Source organism: Panthera leo, chromosome C1, assembly GCF_018350215.1.
Source record: "Panthera leo isolate Ple1 chromosome C1, P.leo_Ple1_pat1.1, whole genome shotgun sequence".
NCBI lineage: Eukaryota > Metazoa > Chordata > Mammalia > Carnivora > Felidae > Panthera > Panthera leo.
The window spans coordinates 125,018,425-125,038,695 of NC_056686.1; the positions used below are offsets into that span (position 1 = coordinate 125,018,425).

Below are 20,271 nucleotides of genomic sequence, written 5' to 3' on the forward strand. Positions count from 1 at the left end.
CCACCCAGGCGCCCCGGTAAATGAGGTTTTAAAAGCCTGCTTCCTCTTTTTAAAAATAGAGATATAATAATATCACTTACTTCATAGGCTTGTTGTAAGGATTACGTGTTACAAAGCTTATTTAAACGCTTAGATTAGTGAAATGCATTCGGCGTGGTAAATTATCACTAACCTTGGCCTGCATGTACCTACATCTGTTACCACCCAACCAAAATTCTTCATGTGAACCGGACACTGTTTCTGTGTTTGAACACAGGGCTTCAGGAATGTGTTTCTGTAGCTGTCCTCGGCATTTACAGGGGATGACCTGAGCAGAAGTAAGCTCTCCCCAAGAGGGAGGAAGGCAGGCTTGCCACTACTCTCCTTCACAAGACTGGGCGATGCTTGTCTGCTAGAACCACCAGGCAGGCCTGCCTTGGCAGCACCCTTGCTGGGTCCCATGCTGGCCAGGCTCGAGGACAGCTGTCCTGGTCTCCAGTCACATGCTGTTTGGCTCCTCCCTGGATCTCTTTTTAAAGCGTGTTCGCTCCACAGAGTGACTTGGGCATTTTGGAAGTGGGAGATGTGATGGTCGTTACCCTGTTCAAAAGAGAAGGCTTTCCCTTGTGGGCTGTGAGATGAGCTGGATTTGGTGAGCTCACTTTGTCTCTGAAGAAGGCATTGCTGTGGGTCCTGTTCCTGGTACAGGAGGTGAGGGAGAGGGAGTAGTGGGCTGTGGCTGCCCTTCCTTGACAGGGAGGTGTGGGCCCACAGGTCAGATTGGGACCCTCCATAGCAGTGGGCTTGACCTCCCAGAGCCCAAGTTCATTTCTCTTCTGTAAAAAGGGCTGAAATGCTTGACTCCTATTATGTGCAGTTGGCTAGGTGTCAGGAAAATTGACACAACAGCCCAAGAGTTCCATTCTGGATATCTGTAGATTCCATAAAGCACTTGATATCGTCAACAGGCCTAGATAAGATCTTTTCTCAGATTCCGCTGCCTAGAAAGTTCCTTGAAATACTAGCGACACCCCCTGTAGCACCTCAGGAATAACATTTGCTTCTGGTATGCACTGGACTCAAAGCTTAAAGTGTGTCCTTGCAGCCTAACCCGGAGAGAGCAGTAGTCAGCAATACTGAGCATCTGAGACATGGTGTGGGTGCCTGTGACAGCTACGGGAAGAGGGCATGTTTGTGACTTTAAGTACAGGTGGGTTACCCACCAGGTGGCTTTAAGAATTCAAATGGGAGGGGCTCCTGGGTGGCTCAGTAGGTTAAGCTTCAGACTTTGGCTCAGGTCATGATCTCTCCGTTCATGGGTTTGAGCCCTGCATCAGGCTCTGAGCCTGGAGCCTGCTTCAGATTCTCTGTCTCCCTCTGTCTCTGCCCCTCCCCCACTCACACTCTGTGTCTCTCTCTGCCTCTCAAAAATGAAAAAATGTTAAAAAATAAAAATAAAAAAGAATTCAAATAGAAGGCAGTGAGGGTCAGTCACTGAAATGTTTCCGGAGGTGTCTTCTTACCTGACATCAGGTCTTGGGGCCACTATCTTTGAGTTGTAAGGGTAGAACTCACTGCACTATATGTATTTTCAAATAGCTTTTTTTTTTTTATGCCTTCATGATTGTCAGAGTACAGTGAATATTCATATAAAACTGAGGGCACGTAGACTGGAGGTAATGAAAAACCTTGGACTCTTTTCAGCACTTAACCTGGGTAGGCTTGTTTTCTCTCCTAATGTGAAAGAAGAAAAGTTCATTTTCAGCTTATGCAGCTGTTTGAGTCACCATTTCCAAACGATTCAGCACAAGATAGAAGATGCTGTCAATAAAACACACAAGGGCAAGGATGATCCAAGCCCATTTTTTTAAATGTTTGTTTATTTTTGAAACCGAGAGAACATGAGCAGGGGAGGGGCAGAGAAAGAGGGACAGAGGATCTGAAGCAGGGTGTTCATCGACAGCAGCGAGCCCCAACGCGGGTCTGAAACTCGCCAACTGCTAACCGAGAGATCATCACCTGAGCCAAAGTCAGACACTTAGCTGACTGAGCCATCCAGGTGCCCTTACCATTCTTAGAAATAAAGAAGAATATAATGTAAAATACTTCTCACCTCCAAATCCAGATAAATTTTGATTTCCCTCCTGTCCTTTTTTAAAATGTGGAGAGATACGTGCACATCTGCTCATTTCCAAAAAAAAAATTGGAATACTTTATGTGCAGCTTTTAAAACTCTTCTTTGTTGTATTTCCTTATGCCATCAGGTATTTTTAATGGCCATACATGTGTTTTTCATCCATCCATTCAAAAAATAATCAGTGAGCTCCTGATGTTAATAGCCAGTGGTGATAAACAGAGATGACAAGACACCTGCTCTACCCTCCCTGAGTTCCAGTCCAGTGATTTATTCTCTTATGAATGGATGGACATAGATAACTTAATTTTTTTCTTGGGCATTTGGGTAGTGTCCCGATGTGTCTATAATAAACAACACTACAGGGTCCTTGTATGCGATGAATGGACTGTATTTTGCGTATTACTAAAACTGTATTATCTTTCTGTGGAAAGGTCATTTTAAAATTAAAAATACATAACTGATGAAAGTTGACATTCCTGGCAGTGAGTGGAAGTGAGAGGTTGGGGCTAATTCTTTTTTCATTAGCACCTTCCTTTCTCATTAGCGCCCTGTCTTTACTAGTTTCTCCCAAGCAGCAAGTGAAGCCGTTTCTTGTTGGCACTCTGCCTCTCAGGGCAACCTTGGTGAAGAGGGACTTGGATTAGGAGCAAGCACAGATGCAAATTATTTTTTGAAGTTCATATGTAAATCCTTGTTCATTGCACAGTTGGTTCTGTGTCAGCGAATCATGGTGGCCACACCTTAAACATAGCCAATCGTGGCTGTGCCCAGAGTCCTTGATTCGTGGGGTTCTATAGATTCTGATGGAGTGCCTTGAGGACAGAGCCTGGAGGACAGCAGGCTGGAGAACCACTGCTTTGGAAGCATGAGCCAAGGGAACGGAGTAGGATAGCATCGGCCCCAAGTGCTGCCTTTCTTGATCATTCCTCAATTACTGATTGCCTGGGTGATCTGGGCAGTCGGGGTTTGCTGTCCTGTCTCAACAGCTTTAGCCAATAGACCTATATACTGATAGACCTTCTTCCTACCAGTAGGACTCCCTTTCTACTGAAATCCCATCTCCTTGGGCTCCAGCTCAGGCAGCAAGTCTAGCTGACAGTGCAATCTCCTTGGCTGTCCTGTTCAGGAATGTGGTAGCATCTTCCAGCTCCTACTCACCCCCTAAAGTCATGGCTTTCTGAATGTGAAAACTTAAAGAAGCTGTCAGGGCACCTGTTCTGAGATTTTTGTCGATCTTGCCCTTGATAAAAGCACTTCTGGCATGATAGAAAGCAAAGCTTACTTTCCCCAGAAGGACATTTTATATGTTTCCAATTGCTTTGATCTCATCTTTATCATGTACAGTAAGTTTTAGGAATACAGAATTGCGGTAGTGATGTTGGGATTAAATTTTTATGGCTAAGGCTTTGAAGCACAAACAAAATTTTAAAAGCCTTTTAGTAATTGAAAATTGTAATCCTGCTGAGGACACATTTTACTGCTATAATAACTGTAAAACACAATGATAAATATAAAAATGTTACACTAGAATTTGGAGGAATATATTTGCCCTAATTTCTTTGCTAAGCTCTGTAGAAATTATTCTTGGGTGAACAGTCTTATTGGATAAATGGATTATCATTAAGACTAAAACACAAAATGTTCTAGTATTAATTTAAAATTGCAATAAGACTTGTATTTTTTGCAGGTTTAACTGTAAAATGCAAAGGTGAGAAATAATTTAATCACCTACAGAGGTATAATTTCTTTAGCTTTATTGGTGGGAAGACCATAGTCCACTTACTTGTTGGTTCATTCATTCATTTGTTCATTTACTTATGTAACACACACATAACTGAGGACTATCATGTGCCAGTTGGTAAGGATACAAAGATGGGCTTGAAGCCCTGTGTGTTTTATTGACACTGTTTTTTATCTTGTGTCCAGCTATCTTAAAATAGTGACTCAAATAGCTGCTTGTTGAAAATGACCTTCTTTCATATTGAGAAAGAAAACATCCCTGTCCAGGTAAAGTGCCTAGAGAGTCCAACTTTTCTGATTGCTTTATATTCCATTTTCATTTCAAGGCTGCAGGTTTGGAAATGGAGACTCTTGATTATTTTTGGTGTTGGGGAGTTGCTCACGGAAGAGTGGCATCAGTGAATCTTGAGGATGGTTGGCATATGATTTAACAAAAACACATGGCAGAAGCCCAGAGGTTAGTCCCGAGAAGTGTGTTCAGAAGCAGCAGGTCAAAGATGCTTGCTTGCTGGCAGGTCCATAGTGGTTCTTAAGAGGCAGTGTGGCATGGTAGGGAAGAGCTGTTGGGTCTGGAACCAGACTGTTTGAGACTGAACCCGCAAGCTGCAGTCACCTGGAACAAATTACTTAACTTCTCTGCTCTGTTTTATCATCTATGAAGTGGAGATGGTAACAGTGATACATTCCTCATACTCTCATGGCAGGACTGCATGTGTTAATCTGGGAGAAGTGCTGAGGACAGTAGCTGACACACAGAAAGAGCTCAATCGATGGCAGGGCAGTGGCAGTGGTGGTGGTGGTGGTACAGGGTCGTAGTTGTGATAGTGACCGTCGGCATCCTTCTCATCATCGTGACTTCCTTTAGTTGTACCATGTCACACAGTCAAAATGGTCACTCTCTGGTAGGTGGCGTCAACAAGAGATGGTAGGTCACCCTTATTGGGGACTGTATTTTAGGAATCAAGAAAGACTATCTTCTTTTTATTTTGACTTTTTTTTTTTTTTTTTAAGTATAGTTGATGCATGATGTTACGTTAGTTTCAGGTCTATGACTTAGTGGTTTAATGAGCTTATTCGTTATGCTATGTGCACCGCTAGTGTACCTACCATCTGTCCCATCACGTTGCTGTTACAATATCATTGACTCTATTCCTTATGCTGTGCCTCTTATTCCTGTGACTTACACGTTCCATATGTGGAAGCCTGTGCCTCCCACTTCCCTTCACCCATTTTGCCCATACCTCACCCTCTCCTCTGTGGCAGGTATCTGTTCTTTGTGTTTATAGGTCTGATTCTGCAATTTTGTTTTTCTTTTTTCAGATTCCACTTATGAGTGGAACTATATGGTATTTGTCTTTCTTAGTCTAACTTATTTCATTTAGCATAATACCCTCTAGGTCCATCCATGCTGTCTCAGATGGCATGATCTCATCCTTTGTTATGGCTGTGTAATATTCCTGTATGTGTGTGTTTGTGTGTATGTGTGTACCACATCCTTACCCATTTGTCTATTGATGGGCACTTAGATTGCTTCATAATTTGGTTACTGTAAATAATGCTGCAATAAACATAGGGGTGCATATATTTTTTGAATTAGTGTTTTCGTATTCTTTGGGTAAAAACTAGTAGTGTGATTACTGGATCATAGGGTAGTTCTATTTTTAAGTTTTTGAGGAACCTCCATACTGTTTTCTAGAGGGGTGAAGCAGTTTGCATTCTTAGCAGTAGTGCACGAATATTACTTTTTCTCCACATCCTTGCCAACACTTACTGTTTGTTGTGTTTTTCATTTTAGCCATTTTGACAGGTGTGAGGTGATGATACCTCATTGTGGTTTTGATGTACATTTCCCTGATGATGAGCTATGTTGAGCATCTTCTCATGTGTTTGTTGGCCATATGCATGTCTTCTTCAGAGAAATGTCCATTCGTGTCTTCTGCCCATTTTTTATTTGGCTTATTTGCTTTTTTGTGTTGAGTTGTGTAAGTTCTTTATATGTTTTGGAGATTAACCTCTTATTGGATATATCATTTGCAAATATCTTCTCCCATTCAGTAGGTTGTCTTTTTGTTTTGTGGATGGTTTGTTTCCTTTGCTGTGTGAAAGCATTTTATTTTGATGTAGTTCCAGTAATTCATTTTTGCTTTTCTTTGCCTTGCCTCAGGAGACATATCTAGAAAAATAATACTATGGCCAATGTCAGAGAAATTAATATCTGTGCTCTCTTTCTCTTCCAGGATTTTTATGATTTCAGGTCTCACATTTAGGTCTTTAATCGTTTTGAGTTTATTTTTGTGTACGGTGTTAGAAGGGGATCCACTTTCATCCTTTTATGTGTATCTGTCCAGTTTTCCCAACACAATTTGTTGAAGAGCCTGTCTTTTTCCCATTGAGTATTCTTGCCTCCTTTGTCATAGATTAATTGACCATACGGTCATGGGTTGATTTCTGGGCTCTGCATTCTGTTCCATCAATATGTGTGCCTGTTTCTGTGCCAGTACCATACTGTTTTTAGTACTACAGCTTTGTAGTATATCCTGAAATCTGAAATTGTGATACCTCCAGTTTTGCTCTCCTTTTTCAAGATTGCTTTGGCTATTCAGGGTCTTCTGCAGTTCTGTACAAATATTAGGATTATTTGTTCTAGTTCTGTGAAAAATATTGTCAGTGTTTTGATAGTGACTGCATTAAATCTGTACATTTCTTTGGGTAGTGTAGACCTTTTAACAATATTCTTCCAATCCATGAGCATGGAATATGTCTTTCCATTTGTTTGTATAATCTTAATGTTGATGTGACAGTTGTGTAATCTACCTAAGAGGGTGCTCCACCAGTGACTGTCTCCAGTAACTTTGGGTTAGGGGGCTCTGTCCAGTAGTCCTTGTTGCCTTTTAACAAAAGGCAAAAAGTTGCAAAAGGTTACCAGCCCTTGAGAGACCATCACCATGGGCTAGGCTTTGGGAAGCCCCTGTAGGGAGGAGGGCCGATTCTTTCATTGTTTTTCCCATTGTATTTGTAGCAATGTCTGCAACGCCTCAGGGGCATCAGTGAATTGAGGTCACACATAATGCAAGTTCAGTGACTGTTCTCATACTTCCATTTCCTCTCTACAAAGGGGCAGTGAGGAAGATGAGGGTTGGGAGAATATGCTTAATTCTGTGGTTCTCAAATGGGAGCAGTTGTTTCCCCCCCTCCCCCTGGGACATTGGCAATGTCCAGAGACATTTTCTGTTGTAACATGAAAGGATTGCTACTGTCATTCACTGGCTAGAAGCCAGACACCCTTCGGTGCACTGGCCAGCCCTCCACAACAACTAATTACCCGGCCCAAAGTGCCAATAGTGTCAAAGCTGAGAAACCCTGATTTAACCTGTTCTAGAGGTTCAGGGCTTCTGTGTCTAGCTAATCTCAATTGCTGGTAGTAGTTAAATACCATTTTTACCTGTGTGGACTCTGGCTGGTGCGAGAGCCTGCAGGCAAAGAGGCTGGAGGTGGAGGCCATTGCTGTCCTTTATCTGAGGGGTGGTTTCTTAACACTGTGGCTGCTTCCTCCTGGTACCATTGCCCCCATCTGCCTTGCTGGCCCCTGGCAATCTTCAGAATTCTGGAAAAGCAGTTGATGCTTTAGGTTCACTGTAAGAGCAGAGCTGGTGGCTGACCCCTGCTGTTTCTGCCAGCTAAGGGTGTGCCAGGGGCAGACTGTGAGTCATGCAGACCGTGGGACTGCAGCTCTTGGAGAGCGAGCTCATGACCCTTTGGATAAAGTGGCAAAGCTCTCTGCATCACTCAGGAAGAGATTTCTTGAGGAAAGATGAGAGCATTTCCCAGAGGAAGGTTTCATTTTTTTGTCTATGTGTATCGCAGGCTGTTACGTAGTGATTATTAAGGACATTTTATACATATTAACTCATTATGCCCATGTAACAACCCCAAAGAGGCAAGGGTTCTTACCACTCTTTTACAGGTAAGGAAATAGGAGTAGAGAATGAGGACATAAACTCAGAAACCTTGGCTCCAGAGTCTGGGCCCTTAATCACAATGGTATGGGTGAAAGACACTGAATTTCACACTTGGTTTCTTCTTCTGCCCTTGCGCTTGACTTTTGGCTGGGCCAGTGAGGCAGCCGGGAATTAGGCCAGCCTTACTCAAGTCCCCATTCTGGTTTATTATTTCTATAGCTGTGAGCATGTTATTTCATGTTCTTATCTGTAAAATGAAGTCATTTTACCTCACCTACCTCACGGAGAAGGGGGTTTCTTAGATTTGCGTGTGGCTTGCAATGGGCATTTGGGAAACATTAGTTCCCTTCTGCCCTTCTCGATTATAATGATATTTTTAGCTCTGTTGCTCTAATGTTGTGACCAGCTTCTTCTTACCTGTAGGAAGTATACATGCTGAAGAGCAAAAAAATAGGCCCGCTCTGGTGTTTGTTAGAATGAACCGACGAATCACTCCAGAAGTTAACAGGGTGAACAAGTCTAATGTTCGGTTTGGGGAGGGTGGTGGGGAGACCATGCTTCTGCCCAGCACAGAACACCTAGCTTCCAGGATGAAGGTGTAGGCTTGGTTTCTGCTGGTAATTTTTAATCCGCTCCAGCCATGCCTCCCATCTGTAAACCACTAAGAAACACAAACTTCCATGCTAATGATATACCTTTGCTTCCATTCTGATGACTTTCCTGTCCCCTTGGCAAAATGGGACTGCCCGAGTGCCTCGCGGCCGGGGTTCAACGTCATTTGGCTGTGTTCTGGGGTTGGTGAATTGATCTGGTGTATACTTCTTTCCTGGCCAGGTGAGATTACCTGCTCGGCTCAAGTTCACCCTGTTCCTAGTAGGAGGGGAAGTGGCAACCTTGCGTTTGTCCCTGTTTAGGACTTTGCACATCCTACTACCCACATCATGCACTTCTCCCCTGGACGGCTCCCAATTCATTAATGAGGCCCGATTCTATTCACATGGGTGGCTGGCCTGTTGTCCTTCTGACTTCCTCACATGTACAAGTCAATATCTTTCTTTAATTATGAGTTTCCAGAGAAGAGAAGCTAAATTAATCTTGTACATGTGGAATACCTTGTGTACAAACTTAGTAAACATTTACGTATACATGAGGATAAAGTGTCTGTAGTTTGTCCAGAGAGAAGTGCAGCATTTAACCCAGTCAGATGTGTAGGAAAGGAATCCAACTCTATTTTTTACTTATGTTTATTTTGAGAGAGTGAGAGCATGAGCAGGGGAGGCGCAGAGAGAGGGAAAGAGAGAATCCCAATCAGTCTCCGTGCTGTCAGCACAGAGCCTGATATGGGTCTCGAACTCATGAACCATGAGGTAGTGAATGAATGACCTGAGTTGAAATCCAGAATTGGACACTTAACCAACAAAGCCATCCAGACTCCCCAAAAGGGAATCAGCTCTTAAATGTAAGCATCGCGAGAAAATAGCCCCAGCATCTGGAACAGTGCCTGGCACGTAGCACTTGTTTCATAAAAATTTCTTGCATGAATGAATCTGGTCTTAATTTAAGTATCTTTCTAAACTTCACTACAGATACCTTTGAGTTACCCAGCATGCCTAGAATCTAGAACTGTAGTTTCTATTATTTCTGTAAGTAACCAACCGAAATAAAGACTTTGCAAAAAAAAAAAAAAAAAAAATTAGGACATACTAGAGTATATAGCACTAAAAATAACAATGAAATTGATAGGATGCTAAGTAACCCAGAGTTTTCTCTATCAACTTAGTAGCTGGAATTAATTTTATGTCACTTACTGCCTTACATGGACTGCAGAACAGACTGATTTGTGCTCTCTGGGCCACTGTCATCTTTAAGGTATGGTTTGTTAAAGGGGCATCTGGGTGGCTCAGTCAGATAGGCATTTGACTTAAGCATTTGACTTCAGCTCAAGTCATGGTCTCACGGTTCGTGAGTTCCAGCTCTGTGTTGGGCTCTGTGCTGACAGCTCGGAGCCTGGAGCCTGCTTTGGATTCTGTGTCTCCCTCTCTCTCTGGCCCTCTCCCCTGCTTGTGCTGTGACTCTCTCAAAAGTAAAATAAACATTAAAAAAATTAAAAAAAAAAACCAGATATGGTTTGTTAGGGCAGATGTTTAAGCAGTACTTTTTGATTGTGCCACCCTTTGTTCTTCATGTCAGAGACAGAGAGGTGGTGGGGGGGAGAAGAGAAAGAGTGAGCGAGCGCATGAGCCAGACAAACATACAAGGGCCAAAGAATTTTTCAACTCTTTGCATTTTCTTTCACAGATCTGAAGAAAACACTTGCTGTGCTTTTGGATAATATCTTGCAGCGCATTGGCAAGTTAGAGTCAAAGGTGGACAATCTTGTAATCAATGGCACGGGAACAAACTCGACCAACTCCACCACGGCTGTTCCCAGCTTGGTAGCACTTGAGAAAATTAATGTGGCAGGTAAGAGCAATTGTCCCTGACATGGAGTCAGACCCTGCTTACAACTGGGAAAAGACTAAAGCAGTACAGTGGTTCTTACTGGTATAAATCCCATAAACGTGGTATGGCCCTGGAAAAGCTCATTTTAAATTTATTTTTGATGAACATGTTAAAACATGTTTTAAGTCTCATCATGATGTGTAATATCTGGTGGTTTCTGTGACACATTTCATGAAATGAGCTCCTGGAATTCACATTTAATGAGGAGATTTGTAGCATGGATAAAGATGAAATGAAACAGGTTATCTGGGAAGCTCCTGCCGGTTAGAGGTTCTTTCTCCTTCCCATTTTTATCAGTTTCAAAAGTCTGTTCCATATAATAGACTGTCTCCTTCCTGTTGTTAAAGAAGAGCCACCGTTGTAGAAAATGCCTCCTATGTGTATATGGGGAAATGTAAATTCTAGAAATGGCACTTAGGAAATAAATGGCCCCTGCCTGATCTTGGCCTGATTCTGTAGCCACTCATGGACAAAACCCTGCAGTTTTCACTGGGATGCATTTTGTCTAGTCCCTTCTTAAAATTGGATGAGAGAAGAAAAATGGATTAAAAACAATGCCCTGGGGCGCCTGGGTGGCGCAGTCGGTTAAGCGTCCGACTTCAGCCAGGTCACGATCTCGCAGTCCGTGAGTTCGAGCCCCGCGTCAGGCTCTGGGCTGATGGCTCGGAGCCTGGAGCCTGTTTCCGATTCTGTGTCTCCCTCTCTCTCTGCCCCTCCCCCGTTCATGCTCTGTCTCTCTCTGTCCCAAAAATAAATAAAAAACGTTGAAAAAAAAAAAAAAAAAAAAAAAAAAAAAAAAATAAAAACAATGCCCAAGTCACACACAGCACGTACTGTCCATCGCTTACATCAGATTCCCCATTGCACTGCCTGGGGTTGGCCTCTGGGTCTTTGTGGTTGAGCCAGGACTTGGTCTTCTTAGGGTGACCACTGTCATTTCTTAGAAACCCAGGACAGAGCGAAGAGCTCAAGGTTAGGATGAGGTGCTTTGGGTGAACAGTTGTGAGTTGTCTACACTCGTGGTGGTGGTATCCAGATTCTAGTTAGTGGATAAAATAAGTAGCTGGGTTATTTTTTGGTACTTTGAAAATCTAACTTAGTACTTTCTGGTTTACCTCTACCCCTGACTTGTAGAAGTGCATGGACTTAAGTGGGAGCAATTCTTTTCCTTTCCTACCTCCCAGTGTCAAAACATTTAATTGTTTCACATTATGCAAGCTTGTTGTATTACCTTTCTGTTCTGTTCTGCCCTTTAGCAAGTGTTAAATTACAAAATATATTTCTAATAATCCAAAGTATCCAACCAAACAAAGGTATTAAAAATAACTTTTAATTACAACACAGAGACAGTGTCATCTGGGCCATAAATCCTATCTTCCCTGCAGTTTCCAACAGCTTCTGTAATTAGACAAGAAAACCTCCCACTGTGTTGAGCTGCTTATTAATAAATGGAAGCCATGCCTCTCCGGTCTCTACTCCCCCATTCCTGTCCCCAGTAGGAAATGCTATTGAAGAGGTCCTTTCTGGGTTCATGGCATTCTGCATTATCCTGTTTCCAGACGTGGAGTGGGGTGTTCTGCCTTTAGCTTTGCTGCCTCCCACTGCCTCTGTTCTATGAGGCCCACGTAAACATACCTGTTGTCATTCTCGGCCCTGGTAAGGGATCTTGCTGCCACTGACTGTCCTGTTTGTGTGCCAGGCTTACAGGGAGACTTCGCTGCCTGGGCTCCAAGCCCCAGGGTACAGAATTGTGGGTAGATGTCCAGGAATGAAATAGGGGAGGGAGGGAGTTGGTGGCTCCTTCTTTCACATGGGGTTCCAGCCCCACGTATGGAGCTAGCTTACTCAAGTAACACAAACCTCTTGAACACATTCTCTAAGTCGTTGGCTCTGAGTGGGTCTCCTTTTGATGTGCCACTGGTTCTGTGTTTACGAATAATTAAAGAACCAAAGTATTTCATGTGTTCTTTTAGGGGGGAGGAGGGAGAAAATTTAGAGTTGTGTCTAATAATTAACCTCATCGTCACTCCTTGGTATATTTTGTGTGTGATACACTTTTGAGATTTTTTTTTAAATCTTTTTTTTTTTTTTTTTTTTAATTTTTTTTTTCAACGTTTTTTATTTATTTTTGGGACAGAGAGAGACAGAGCATGAACGGGGGAGGGGCAGAGAGAGAGGGAGACACAGAATCGGAAACAGGCTCCAGGCTCCGAGCCATCAGCCCAGAGCCTGACGCGGGGCTCGAACTCACGGACCGCGAGATCGTGACCTGGCTGAAGTCGGACACTTAACCGACTGCGCCACCCAGGCGCCCCACACTTTTGAGATTTTTAATGGACACTTAGGAAAATAATATATATGCATAAAATCACACAAATGGTGATCCTGTAAGTGGAGGCAGCTGTGAAGGCTTCTCACACAGGAAGGTAAATTTTGAAGGTGGGTAGGATTGAGGCATAGGGGCCTCATGGAAGAGTTACAGACTAGAAATGCATCATGACCCAGAAAATAATTGGAAGGAAGGGGAGGAAACTAACATCTAGCAACCTCCCAGTAAATAACCAGTTACTGTTTGGAGCTCTTGGAGGCACATGATTGTACTCTGTCTTCTCAACATCTACAAGAAGCTAGTGGTTTCACTGGTTTCATGGAGTTTAAGTGTTTGGGCAAGGGGGGACCTTTGATAGGGACCTGGAGCCCCCTGAGCTCAGCTTAAGACCTAGGACCATATAGAGTGTGTGCTCCATCTTTCTTATAAATCATCTTGTAAGTCATCACAAATGGGTGAGTTTAGAAAAATAGGTCACTATTTTCTTAGAGGTTCCTGGAGAGCTGATAGTTTTCTGGGATATTTAACAACCTGTCTGATAAAAAAAAAAAGTTCTCTGTGTCTAATTGTCTGTTTCTTTGACCAACCTTTGCGAAAGCAAGCCTGTCCCTATGTGTGCATGTGCATTCCTCCCTTAGCCACTGTGATGGCCGCAATGGATATAGAAGTGAAAGACAGAATGGAGGCATCGCACTTTATTTCTCCCAGAGGGTGGTGGGGCCTTTATATTTTGTCAGTCAAACAACATATTTCTAAACTATTTGCCATATCTGTAGATTGTGGTGCCAAAAAGAAGGACAAAAACTTAACTTTATAACCCTTGTTCAGGATAAAAAAAACCATTTATTGCTGCTTTTGCCCTCTCTGATCTGTGGCCATGCGGTCTTCATTACCTCTCTTGTTGTAGCAGAAATGGCACTTGAGCTGTGAGAGGGTTCATTTTTATAGGGTTCCAATGCTGACTGAGTGAAGTTTTTCTTTTTCTCTTTTTGCATTAAGACATGTGGTAATTGCTCAGAAATGTTCTCCCTGGTGTGTCTTTACTGCTTACTCTGGTGTCTTATTGCTTGCTGATGTTTCTGATTGCTTACTGTTGTGTCTTATTGCTTGCTGATATATCTTCTGGTTGGCTATAAACTGCTTCTAAATTGGGTACCATAGCAGTTGAAGAAGGGTTCCTTAAATTTATTTTCTTTTTAGGGATAGCTCTGTGTGTGTGTGCGAGTACACGTATGCATGTGTGCACGTGCGCATGTGCATGCATGCGTGAGTGCTCCCTTTCTCTGTTTAGCTGTGTTCTCTGTACCTTTTATCCAAAATGGCTTTTCTTTCCAAATTTATCACTCCTGGGCTTTTTTATTATGTGCAAGTGATGTTCCCTTAGAGAAGTTTAGCTGGAAATGAACTTGATTGAAATCAAGAATTAGATTGAACTGCATTTTCAAGCTTCGTTTATCTTGTTGAAGATGAAGGTGAATCGAAGAAATGAAAACCCAGATTTAAGAAAAATTCACACCCTTCAACCAATTGCATAGTAAATCAGTTTCTCTAGATATATTCCCTGAAAGAACTTAAATGTTTCTTTGCCAAAATTATCCACTTTCAGAATGACATTTTTGTTTTTGGAAAGACCAATTCCTCTTTTCTCTACTTTTATTATCTTAAATGATGAAGTGGAGGGAATGGCATTGGAACTGGAATAGCATCTTTGCCACGTGCTAACACAGGGAGAAGGTAAAAAAATATGTGACAATGACAATGCTGGCCTTCTGGGGACTGACAGTGTCCACTTAATCTGTTTTGTCCCTAACGTCTTATTCAAAGCCTCCCTGTTGGGAGTGCTCAGTAAATGCCCACATTGATTGGATTATGCTGGAGGGGACGGCATTTGGTTTCACTGCTAAAAGAAGTTTCTCCTTCTGGTTTCTCTTTTCCATTTCTGCTCGTGGGGAATTGCTTGGAAGTGGTGCTTGGTATCTTATTTCCCTTTCTCAGACCTTAGAAGACATCATCAATGAAGTCGAATTTTTTTTTTTTTTTTGGGGGGGTCTGTCATGTCTGAGCTTTGTAGAGATACTTCTGTGCTGTGGAGCTTTTATAGAATGTGATGGGTACAAGTCTAGATTATAATATTTTGGGTAATGGGTGCATTGTGCCTCTCTCTCCATCAGTTGAGGCAGTAAATGCATGTGTCCCTCTGCATTTATTTATTTATTTATTTATTTATTTATTTATACTTTAAAGAGCTAGTTGTTGTCATTCAACATAAGCTGAATAACTGGCCAGCATTCAGGGTTAGCTAGAAGGCACAACTTAATGATAACATTTCTTTCCTGTTACGATCACTTACAATTACAAGGTCATTTGGGAAACACAGCCACAAAATTGAAGATGCAGGCACAACTCCAGTGGCTGTTTTCTAATATTTAGTCTAAACTGAATGTTAGCTAGCCCAGCATTTTCCAAACATCAGTAGCCACATGCAATGTATTGCAGGTGAAGTGCAACATATTTGAGCCTGGATGCTGTTCTCAATAATAATAATAAAAAAAGAACCATAATTATTATTCTACCACTTAAAAGTTGAAAATGAAAAATGTCCCTGCTGAGTTTCAGGACTTGCATTTCGAAGTGCAATTTTCCCCCTTTCGTGCTGCTAATGGACCTTGAAATTAAGTTGCACCTGTGTTGTTTCCTTATTTGGGTTACCCACACTGTCATTTGTGGGTTGGGTAGCACCTGAAATGCCCCAACCCTGTGCTCAGCTTAACAGGTGGCTTTCTCAGGATCAGGTAACAGCCAGGCAGTGGCACCCCCCCAAATGCTGCCAAGAAACGGGGCAGAGAGCAAGAGACAACTGTGTCTTTCTCCTGCATGTCTCTTTCTGTTTCATTCTTTGTAGGGGCAGGAATAAATATGTGGCTACCTGTCAGGAACAATTCTTATGGTATCTTCCTAGAAAAATCTGTCATTGTTGGTGTGGTTTTCACATTGTGTGTGGTCATGGTGTTTTGGTTTTTATCATGAAGAAGGAGAAGGAGGGCAGGAAGAGGAAGACAAAGAAAACTATAGTTGAGAAGAAGTGATGCTGACCTTTGAGCATGGTATTTATAGCTCTCATTCTCAGCTGCAGGCGATTTTGCCCCCCTGGCCATACTTGGCAGTGTCTGCAGACATTTCAGTTGTCAAACTGAGGAAGTGTTATTGACGTCCAGTAGATAGAGGCCAGGGATGCTGCTGAACATTCTACAGTGCACAGGCTAGCTGCCACTACAGAGAACTATCTAGCCCAAAATATCACTTGTACTGTGGTTGAGAAACTCATATCTACAGGGTATTGTTGGAGGTGTTCCGCTTATTACCATTGCAGAAACATGCTGGAGATGTTGCACTTTCCTGATGAGCCAGCTGAGACCTAAAGTCTCCTCCTCTCTTCCTAGCAAGGTTTTTCGTCATCGTCGTCGTCGTCGTCGTCGTCGTCGTTGTTGTTGTTGCTGTTGCAAGTCCTCAGCCCCAGCAACTGTTAGCTTTGCAACCGATCTTTGAGACATCCAAGAAACAGATTTTCATAAATTCCCAGAAGGCACTTTTGGGCTCCTGACCTTAAGAAACTCCTTTCCTGGACCCAAACCAGTAAATTTTTGGCAACACACATTTTACTCCTGCTTATATAGAAGGTAATTATTTCTTTTCATGAAAGAGCTGCTAATTCAGAATAATGATGGCAAAGTAGTCTGAGAGAGTGGATTTAAATTACAAAAATGTTTTAGAGGAAATTCTATTTTATTAATTTTAAGCAGAGTATGTAATTATCAAGACATGAGAGAGTAAATTAAATTAGTTAAGGAAAATAAGACAGGTCCCCCAAAATCTACTTTACAGCACGGAACACCCTACACTGTGTTTAGAGCAGTAGAAAAGGAGACCATCCTGAAAAGGTAGGTTGAGGGAATATATGAAGAGTTTTCCTTGTAAAACTCAGGAGTTTGTATTTGTTCTGTAGGCAGTGACAGCTGAGGAGGGTTTAAATAAAGCAGGAGGATAATAAGATGAGACCTGTATTTTCAGAGAAGAATTGGTGGCCATGTGGAAGTGGGGTGCTTTAAAGGGGGTCCTCTGGGAAGCCAAGTGAGAGAGTTTAGTGCACTGGACAGGGGAAGGCCTAAAATGAGGCATGTGCGTGATGCCCAGGGGAAGGGGGGGTTGGAAACCCATGTCTGGTGGAGCTGATGTGAGCAGGACCTGGTGGACCATGAACGAGGATGAGGGAGGAGCTGGTGTCATGACTGGGTGATGCCTTTATTGATGAAACAAGCCAGCAAAGGCGGGATCTTGTGAAGACAGTACCCATATGTCAATGTGGATTGCTTTGTTGCGAGCCACTTGTTTAGGAATATCAGCGTAAAGGAAGTTGGGACATTGGTTTCAGTGCTCAGGACATGAAAGACTTCGCGGAGGGCAGTGTTTTGCAGCCAGGCTGCCCTGGTTCAGCTCTCGGCTCCGTCAGTTCATTCCTTTGTGACTTTAGGCATCTTTCTTAACCTTTCTATGGCTGTACAATTGGGGAAAAAATAGTAGTTACCCATTTCATGGGGATTATTTGTGAGGATTAAGTGAGATAAATAAACTACTTAGATGCCTCATACAAAGTCAGCACTAAATGAGTGTTTGTTGTTTATTAGAATATCACCACTGATAGTGAATAAAATGACTAATATTTGTGTAGTGCTGTATAGATTAGAAAATATTTTCATACATGTTTCTTCATTTGAGTGCTTTAAACTTTCAGTTTCCAAATAGACCTTTTTTTTGTCAATCCTTCCTGACCTTTATGAAAGGCTTAGTAGGAAACCCACCTGTTTATCAATAATTTCTTTGCAAGAAGCAAAAAACCGTAAACAGAAAGGGAGTTTAGGGCCCATGCAGTTAGCTAGTTCCAGAGATGGTGCTGAGCTCAGCACTGCTGGCTACAGACGTAGGGACCATCTTTAAGAAACTCAGCTGTACCGCCTTCTGAGTTGGCTTCATTCTAAGTCCATCTTCCCAGGGTGGTAGCAGAAAGGGTCACAGAAGCCTCTAGGTTTCTGGCAACATTCTTGGGGAAGATTCTGATCATCTTGCCTATCCATGACCTAGTCACAGTGCTCAGTGACATCTTGATTGGATGTGACTGGATCATGCAGGTCACCCTGGGGTTTCAAAATGGGGACAGGGTCCCTAAACAGATGGCAGGCAGCAAGCAGATAAAATAGGAATGACTACCAGAGACCCTTACCACACTGTGGTTTGGATTCCCACAGTTGTCCTAAGGCTGACTCCAACTTTTCTTGAGGGTTCAGAGGACAAAGCTTCTAGAATGCTGACCTTTCGTCTCCCATTTTATTTTATTTTTTTTTTAAATGTTTATTTTTGAAACTGAGAACAAACTGAGGGTTGATGGGGGGTGGGAGGGAGGGTAGGGTAGGTGATGGGCATTGAAGAGGGCATCTTTTGGGATGAGCACTGGGTGTTGTATGGAAACCAATTTGACAATAAGTTTCATATATTAAAAAAAATGTTTATTTTTGAGAGAGAGAGAGAGAGGGAGGGAGGGAGGGAGGGAGGGAGGGAGGGAGCATGAACAGGGGAAGGGCAGACAGAGAGAGAGAGAGACAAAGAGAGAAAGAAAGAATCCGAAGCAGGCTCCAGGCTCCGAACTGTCAGCACAGAGCCTGATGTGGTGCTGAAACTCATGAACTGTGAGAACATGACCTGAGCCGAAGTCAAACGCTTAACCAACTGAGCCAGCCAGACGTCCTCTCCTGTGTTAAAGGCTGCTGTGGCTGAGTGCACCAGCTGTGCTAGAGCCAGCCACACCCATGCCATGCTGTTTGTTTATGCTCTTATACATTTACATGTTTTTGTCCTCAGCCTGGAATGACCTTCCGTTTTCCTGGCTCTAATTTACCATCTTTTCCAAGACTCATCTGAAGCACTGTTTCCCATAAAAAGTCTTCCTGAGATCCTTCCAAGCCTTCTGGTGCCCTTGCTTTGTATTCACACGAGTGCTGTGTACATCCTTGGACTTTCCCATGCTTTGCCTGTCTCCACAGCCAGGCTCTAAGCTCCTTAAAGGCATGGGCAAAATACCCTACATTTTTCTTTTGGACCCAGTACCTAGCTGGGAGTCTGGCAAGATAGCAGGTTCTGAATAGGTGTCCAGCTGAATGCCCTTCTCCCTCTCTGGGACATGCGCCAGGTCAACCACTGTCTTAGAACTTTTATCAGGACGGTGACGGCCACGTGGTCAGTTCTAGATCACTGTGTCTGCCACAGCCTGCTTTGACAGTTTCCTGAATAGTTTAGTAAGTCCCAGAAGCACCTGGAAAGCTGACTGCTAACTTGTTCAAAGGGGAAAATGCTTTTGCTCTACTACACTTTCTGAAAACTAAGGTGTTGTAATAAGATAATCTGTTTTGTAACTTTTGGTGGTTAGTTATTAAGTAGGATTTCAACAGTTTGAACTAGCTATACTACAAGAGATTGCCCCGAATGAATAGTCCTTGCAGAAATGCAGGAACCTACCAATCTTAATGCCTTTGGACTTCTTACTGACCTTTCAAAGAGTACGTGGCTTTTCTTCATTTCAAAACATCAGAGTATGTATTCCTGTGGAGAATCCTGTTCTTCCCAGCCACTTGAGGGCGAAGAACAGGAGCCCTTAGGAACGTGCACTGTGGGACTGACCTTGACACTTGTGTAGGCTTTACTTTTGTTTATAAAAATGTCCCCACACAGGGCTGTTGAGTGGATCAGAGATGGGACATACTGAAATAGATTTGTTTGTTTTAATCAGAAGGCAACTGATCCCACTTAGTCTAATTTGGCTAAATGAGGTATGTATATACAGTTGTGCTATCAGTCTACATATGGTATTGATTTAGTAGACATTCTGCAGCCACAGCATAGCATGTGGTTTCTCACAGATACTCCCTTGTCTTGGGCACTCCATCCTTTACCTGTTTGTTTGTTTGTTTGTTTGTTTGTTTGTTTTTTAATGTTTGTTTATTTTTGACAGAGAGAGAGAGAGACAGAGCATGAGCAGGGGAGGGACAGAGAGAGAGAGAGAGAGACAGAATCCAAGGCAGGCTCCAGGCTCTGAGCTGCTGGCACAGAACCTGACCTGGGGCTCAAACTCCTGAACCATGAGATCATGGCCTGAGCCAAAGTTGGAAGCTTAAATGACTGAGCTAAACAGGCACCCCCATCCTTTACCTGTTTTTATTGACACATATTTTAGTAGAGGCATTCCAAAGCCTGAGATTTAAAAATTGGGAAAAATTGTAGAATTAAAGTTGTTTCAATAGGGTGGGGGACTGTATCTGTTTCTGGGTAGTTAAAACAGTTTCTTAGGTACAGAAGCTTGTGGGGTTTTGATGGATTTTCTTCTAAGCTGTGCTTTTTGGCTTTGCATACCCATAGCTTCTAAAATTAGACGATCTAAATGAAAATCAGTTACTAGTTTTTGTTGATGGTTTTTCCTTCTCAGCGTATCTCAGAAAAGGAAGAGAGAAGGCCGATGTGGTGAAGGTGGCCTGAAATTTTTTGCTGAGTTTAAAAAGGAAGCAAAGAGGTATATAGTTAGA

General features: G+C 42.7%; 1 protein-coding gene across 3 annotated transcripts in view; it reads left to right on the forward strand.

Annotated features, from left to right (window-relative positions):
- Positions 1 to 20,271, forward strand: part of MGAT5 (alpha-1,6-mannosylglycoprotein 6-beta-N-acetylglucosaminyltransferase) — a 338,284-nt gene that overhangs the window by 133,913 nt on the left and 184,100 nt on the right. For all 3 annotated transcript variants that reach the window (XM_042948514.1, XM_042948515.1, XM_042948516.1), the window contains one exon: positions 10,114 to 10,278. In XM_042948514.1, coding sequence (XP_042804448.1) covers positions 10,114 to 10,278 — 165 coding nt within the window. The remainder of the gene's footprint in view (positions 1 to 10,113; positions 10,279 to 20,271) is intronic.